The 7275-nt window shown below is 42.4% G+C and overlaps 1 protein-coding gene across 1 annotated transcript; it reads left to right on the top strand.

The window, feature by feature from the left end:
• The first annotated feature begins 1435 nt into the window (after window positions 1-1435).
• On the top strand, window positions 1436-2732 carry LOC147615947 (uncharacterized). The gene has a single exon (XM_086778582.1). The coding sequence runs from the start codon at window positions 1573-1575 to the stop codon at window positions 2266-2268; it is 696 nt and encodes a 231-aa protein (XP_086634708.1). The 5' UTR covers window positions 1436-1572; the 3' UTR covers window positions 2269-2732.
• The last annotated feature ends 4543 nt before the right edge of the window (window positions 2733-7275 follow it).

The raw sequence follows: 7275 nt of genomic DNA, 5'->3' as shown, positions 1-7275 counted from the left end.
ACATAAATTTAATGGTGACTGTTGGATAAACACATAACAACTGGATGTATCAGTACATGCGGTGTTAAGTGCTACTTGGACTTACAAAATTTAGCTTGGTTAGGCTTTTTTGTTTCTAACTTACGGAGATAGGGTGACATCTATAACATGTGGATAGGTTCATTGACACCTGTAATACACATTTAGGCTAACAAATTGTTTTGTCTATTTGTATGGATGTAGGTAACAGGACCTACCTTCTCTTCTCTTGCGGTTAATTTCAACAATCTTTCCTTGCTATTTTAATTTTATTTCCACTAGATGCAACTTGTCATCATTGACCCTAAAGTGTACACAACTCATAGTTGAACTTGTTTCATGTATAACATTTCTTTGAATCAAGATGGTATGGCTTCATGAATAGTTTTGTCTATTCATGTGTGGATATTGTATATGTTTTAAACTAACAACACACGCGCACACACACACACACACACCCACACACGCGCACACACACCCACACATATGTATGTATGTATATGTGTGTGTGTGTGTGCGTGCACGCGCACGGGCGTGTGTGTATGTATGTATATGTGTGCGTGCACGCGCGCGCGGGCGTGTGTGTGTGTGTGTGTGTATATATATATATATATATATATATATATATATATATATATATATATATATATAGAGAGAGAGAGAGAGAGAGAGAGAGAGAGAGAGAGAGAGATGGTTAAGCAAAATAAGACTGGGGTGATAAAAAGAAACATAAAAGAAAAAAAAAAGGGGGGGGGAGAGGGGGAGAATGAAAGAGGGGGGCAAGGGCATTGTGCATGCTGGATCATGTGAGGGCAGTGTAGGTGAGCGAGGTGCGTTTGTGCGTGCACGAGTATGCGTGGTGTGGATGTGTGTGTGCATGTGTGTGTACGAAGGGCGGGGTGTGTGAGCGTGCATGCGATGTGCACATACACAGGTGAATGTGCTTAAACGGGTGCACTCATGATGCCAATGGGGGTGTGGGAAAAATGTGTACATGAACAAGTGGGTAAGCATGCAGATGTGTGACGAGGGTGTAAATGGGTGGGGTGCAAGCATGGGCGTAAAGGTGAGTGCAGGTGCGGTGAAACTATGAGTGTGATGCATATGGGGAAGTAGTTGTTTTATTTTGGGCTTGATTTTCATGTTTTGGTTTGTTTTAATGTTGTGGTTAGATTTATGTTTTTCATGTGTTTTTAAATTAGATTTAGGTGGTTTTTTGAGTTGAAAGCTTCATTTTGGCTCTCTATAAAGAAATGTACACTAAACTAGTTTTCTTTTAATTGTTTGATTAATTCAAAAAGCATATTATTATATTTAATTAGTGATATGATTTGTAAAGCCCCTTACACAGAGAGTGTGTGTAAAGGTGCTTAGAGGTTGAAAAAAAGTAAAAAAACGAGATTTTTCTTTCTGGAGCGCTTGACGAGGAAACCCTAGTTCGAGAAAGTTCCATCTTCGTCTCAAGTGCACAACCCCTGTCCATTATTGCTTCAGTCTCTTGCTCGCTCAGAGCCCTCTTCTCCTCCTCCTTCCGCTCACAGAGCCTGTGTTAAAATGAGTCCTGCCGCCATAGCTGCCCCTGAGATCTGCTGCGCAATGAGGACCATCAGTTACTTCAACTGCCCTCTCCGGCAGGTCTCCATCCGGCGGTGGTCTTCTGCGCCCTTCTTGGGGAGCTCTGCTCGCTTGGCTATGGCGAATAGCAGAGAGCTAGGGGCCGCCCTCCGCCCCCCCTTACATAGCCTCCAGGGGCTTTCCTCCCGCCCTTTGAAGGCCCTCACCGTCGTGAACTCCTACAGCCCTCGGCGTCCCTCGGACCGAAGCTATCGCCGGGAGCCTCTCCCCAACATCTCTGAGCTTGACCTGGAAGAGGAGGTGGCCCGCATCGACATGGACCCTAAGAAGATGCTGCAGAAGGGAGACCCTAACTCTATGCAGGCCATCATTAAAGATGTGATGCCTGTAGGGTACTTCTTGACTCTCCCCACAGGCAGAGACGCGTACCTCCCTGCGGACGACCTAGGGTTCACTGGAGGCCTGGCCATCCTGCAGCGCCTTTTCAAGGAAGGGCAGGAGATAACTGTGCGTATTGTCTGCAGAGGTGGTGCCGGCCGTGAGATTGTGTCCGTCAAGAAGCCCGAGTTTGCCCCTCCGAGCGAGCAGAAGACCATCGAGAGCATGCGGCTTCACTTCGAGAACGAGAAGAAGAATCGGATGAACCCCCGCAACCGCAGGTACCAGAACTACTAAAGGTCCAGCACAGCAGAGCCATTCCTGTTTTGAAGTAGGGATTATTATAGGCTTAGTGATAGTGTCTGATATAGGGTATGTAGATAAGTTTCTGAGTTAGGTATGCCATGGAGCTAGGGTATGGTCTGTGGCGGTCAATGCAATAGTGTGTGGTGGTGTTGAGCCAGTATGCATGTGTCAGCACAACCGTATGCGATCTATTGTAGAGCTCCTGGTAGGTCTATGCTCTGATCGAGTCAGAGCCATGCTATGGTTTGTGCTTGTGGTTAGAGCCATGCTATGGTTTGGGCTTGTGGTTAAGGTAAGGTATTTAGGTGTGAGTGCGTGGGTCATGCTTCATTTTGGATTGAATCCAGGAACTTGTGGATGGGGCAGGACTGGGTATGTATTGATCTTGAATGGTTGCTTTTAGGACCTTGTGTGCTCTGCAAATTATATAATTTATTTAAGGTATGTTATATTAATGTGTTGTTTCTGAACTTGTGCCATTCACGTTCACCTTATAAAGTATTCTGTATGTTTGATTTTTTTAAAAGGCGCTTGCTAGCACACTTGAGGGGTTATAAACGGGTTGCGAAGTCTAACATAGAACCCTGCAGGATTGTAGGTTCATAACTCTTGTAAGTACATTATTCAACTTACCTAATGATGCCATGGTGTATTAGAACTTTTTCATTTGGCAAATTAGATTCTATCGAGTGTATAAGTGGTTCATAACTCTTGTAAGTGGTTATTTAACTTACCTAATGATGCTATGGTGTATTAGAACTTGTCATTTGGCAAATTAGATACTGAGTTCTACACCCACTATTGGGCATTGATGACGTTAGTGGGGATGATGGGGTATCTAGTCCATACTATGCATAATGGAGTTGATAGTTATATAGTCTTGTGGGTTGACTACCATGAGTATATAACATGCACGTTCCTAAAAGGTGAATTTGGGCATGTTCTTGGATTCATCTAGGTATATAGTCTTGTGGGTTGACTACCATGAGTATATTACATGCACCTTCTTGAAAGGTGAATTTGGGAATGTTCCTGGATTCATCTAGGCTTATATATGTATAAGCGGTTTACCGACGACTTTAAGGTGAAGATTGAACACTCAAGGATCAGATATGAAGGCACACAAGTTTTATGCATGGCGAGTCTTATTTATTAAAAAATATTCAGACCTCAACTCTTGTGCCTGCTCTGGCCTTTTCTAGTAAGTTGTGATAATGAATACTCTTACTGAGTAGTGGAGGTAATGATCGAATGGTGGGGACTGGGAGAAATTGCTCATTACAGTACAATGCAGAATAGAAGAATTGGGCTGATTAGTGGAGAGTTAGTGTCAGGAAATATGCGCTGGTATGTGTTGGCTATGGGGAGTCCCCTCCCCTCTCCTACCCCTAGTAAATGACAAGAGTGGCAGTTGAATCAATTTAGCACAAATTGATGCTTAGGTGGTAATTGTTGGGTGTTTGATATACACAGAGGTGTTTGTTGTAATTGCACTTTTATTTGCATTGACATGTAAGTTCGCACTTCTCTAGGTTGGATCTTTTCATATCATCTCTAGTGAAGTTAGGTAACATGTAAGTGTGCACTTTTCTAGGTTGGATCTTTCCATATCATCATCTCTATGAAGTTAGGTTGAATTATATTGTCAAGAATTGTCGTACCTTAACTTGTGTTGGGGCTACATTGAGATTCAATGTGTATTGAAAACATTGCATTGCTTTTTTTTTTGTCAGAGATATAATGCAGTAAGTCAGTAGGTGTATCCATATTTCAAGATATAATGCAGTACTGGCTGTAATATCTTATTAGAATTAGCGAAAAGATGGAAGTATGACTGTTGTGTTTCTTGTACTAAAGGTACTTGCAATGCAGTACAGGTGTGTATTATACAATCGTTAAACTTAAGAGTAAAATCCACTTTAGACAATTTTTTGGCCTTTGTACAAGAAAAGTATTTAGTTTAATAAGCAAATCTTCACTCCTTTTCAGGGTTAGATCATGAAATCATCATAGAAAAGGTTACTTGTTGATTAATAGTCAATAGGCACTGACACTTTAGTACTTGCAATGGTGTGAATTCTTGAGAGAATTTTATACAGCATAGGTAACTTACAGGCCCATTCTTTTTATTTTCATAGTAAAGTGATTGAAAAGTCCTTTTTTCGAACTACCAATGCAAAAGTGCATGCACAGGCTCTCTTGGGAACAACAATTTTTTAAAATAAGGTTTCCTATATATGTGAAAAGGACCTTACCCCTATTCAATAAGCTTATACGGTTCATAACCTTATATAATCTTCAAGGGTGATGTCTCCTCCCACCTCCAGCAGAGGGGGATTCGGCCTATGCGGCTACACAATGAGTGAGATTTGCATGGTGGAAAGGAACTGAGCTTGGGGTTGGAGATGTTGATTTTATTGTGATTGTAAACGCTCCTCCTATGCATTTTTGAGGTACACTTTTTGGATGCTTAATGCATGCATGTCTCCTTTTGAACATTTTGAGGTACACTTTTTGGATGCCTAAGGTAGCATGTTTCTTATGTAAGGCTGGGTGCGTGCACTCATACATGCAAGCCTACTAGTCTATAAGGTACTCTTTCATCAAAGATGCATTTTATTGCATATCTCATAATGTCTCCTTTCTAGTAGGGCGACTTATACCACACTTTGATTCAAGTTTCACACTCTCATGAGGGTAACTTGATCAGATTGACCTGATTAGATATCTTGAGACGGACATTGCATTTTCATGCAAGAAGAAAATGTCATAGTATGCAAAGATATGAATGCAAGGTAGATCAATATCACCTGTGAAGGAAGGCCGAGACCACAGCATGTCGCCAAAGCACGATTGAAGGCCAAGCATCTCAGACAAATGAAGATCATCATGCAAGCCCGGTAGTTTGGTGAAAGATGAGGCCGAAAATTGGCAAATTGGAGTTTTTTTTTGGGTGACCATGCCTTATTCAATATGTTGCAAGATGGGTGCGGATGTGCTCCCTACCTACTATAGGCACATCATGGTTAGGTCCCCGAGTGCCACTTCTTCCTTTTGTTTACAGAGAGCAGATTACCCATCTATTGGGGATGGAAGAATGAACGACATCCCGACACAAAATGTGGGACCTTTCAATTCTTATATTATTACAATCCCAACCATCCGCAGGCAACACCGTCTAGATCTTAAGCGGGAGGAAAGCCTTGGAGAGAAGTCAAAGGGCTCATATCACTTGCTTACCTTTTAGGAATCGAGAAGCACTTGGCGAGCTAAGTAGAAGGGAAGGATCCTATGCATTTGTTCGTCCCTTTGAAACAGAATACCAAAAAGCAAGTAAATTTTACGTGACTACACTGAAAAGAAAGCCATTTTACTCTCTGTAAACTCCAAGAGGGAGTGGACTTCGGTAAATGGTGAAGTGCATTTCTTGGGGTCCTTGTGAAAGGAAGGGGCACAAGGGGAGCTTGTGAGGGAGTTTCCACCCTCCTTTTGGTCATTATCACCAATGTTGACCACATTGAAAAACCCATAACATTCAGTTCTATCATTCTCTCTCTACTAGAAGTTTGGAATGCACCAAGATCTTTAGCTCAGTCGGATAGAGAAATAACCTTCTAAGTTTAAGGTCACAGGTGCAAGTCTTGAAGGATGTAGAAAGTGCACATTAGATCATATACCTACGGGAATGCTTTGCCCTTGTTTAGGGCTGTTGGGTTCTGTCTTTCAACCGAACCTACATCATGCTTCGATTACTTTTTGTTATAGTGGTATATGGGGTTACTCGCCCTCCCTTCACTTCTCAATCAACCATGATTACCAAGAACCAATGCTCATCACATTTTCATGAAACCCTTTAGTTTATCATGGCTTGCAGTCCATTTGAACAATTTTCTATTGTTCCATTGGTTCTCAAACGGATACATGGATTTTGAACATCTAGGGTTGCTATCCCTAAAAACCATTGCTTACGTACTTCGGCATGGGGTGTAATGCATCTCACAATCCTAGAGAGGGAGGTAACTGCAAAGTCACGTTTTCCTCTCAAACAACCAATGATACTCTACTTCAAAGATTAAATTCAAAGATTAAGGAAGGTCCAGCATTGGATCGTTCTAAGTGAGGATTGGATAAATTTTGCTAACATAGTCGAGCAATGTTCGATTACTTTCGGGATCCAGGTGACAGAAAGTTATGGAAGACACAGTCCAGACCTTGCTAAAGGAGATTGGGAAAAAACTCACTCCTTCATGCAAGGTTTCCACTCGGGTCGGATAAGCCGCTTTTTCAACACGTTGGCGTATTTCTACCGGCACCTCCTAGTTGGCGTATTTCTACCGGCACCTCCTAGGAAGGAAAACCTAGTATTCCTTCCCATGAATGCGGAATTGCTCTACCCGTTAGCACCGTGAGCGGAGGAGTCCAAAAAATAGCTACGACGAATCTGAATCCTCAGACATACCTACGGAAACTGTAGATAGCCTAAAGGAAGCCTTAGATGTAATCGAGGAAACCCCAAAAGAACCCGTAGATTTGAAGAAAGAACCCATAGATCACCGTGTCATAGTGTACGCAATGGAAGTCCCTGTGTGAACAACCTTACACATGGACACTTTTTACTTTGTGCTGGCAATGGTTTTTTCCTTGTGTGAACACACTCTTGTGTGTTAGCCATATCAGCCCTAGGGTAAGGGCTATAGTACTCTTGTACTCCACTCATTTCATATCATTATCATCGAGTACTTTCTAGCATTGAGCTTCATCTCTTGCTCTCTGAGCTTGTTTGTCACTCTGTGTGCATGTGTGAGTGTGTAGAGCATCTTCTCTCATCTAACATTGGTATTAGAGCTAAAGTTTACGGCCTCAATTTTAGAGTCTTGGTTATGGAGCGTGCGTGCATTTGACTGTTGGCACCTACCACCATCAACATTCGTGCCTCCTCTCGCCTCAACTTCTTACCATTGGCCTTGATGCTCTCTTCGTTGGCGTGGCCACATGTTG

This window comes from Cibotium barometz, chromosome 39 (genome assembly GCF_041138505.1).
Source record: "Cibotium barometz isolate CiBa-2024 chromosome 39, ASM4113850v1, whole genome shotgun sequence".
NCBI lineage: Eukaryota > Viridiplantae > Streptophyta > Polypodiopsida > Cyatheales > Cibotiaceae > Cibotium > Cibotium barometz.
Note: the sequence above shows the minus strand (reverse complement) of the source record. Positions and strands in the feature narration are given on the sequence as shown.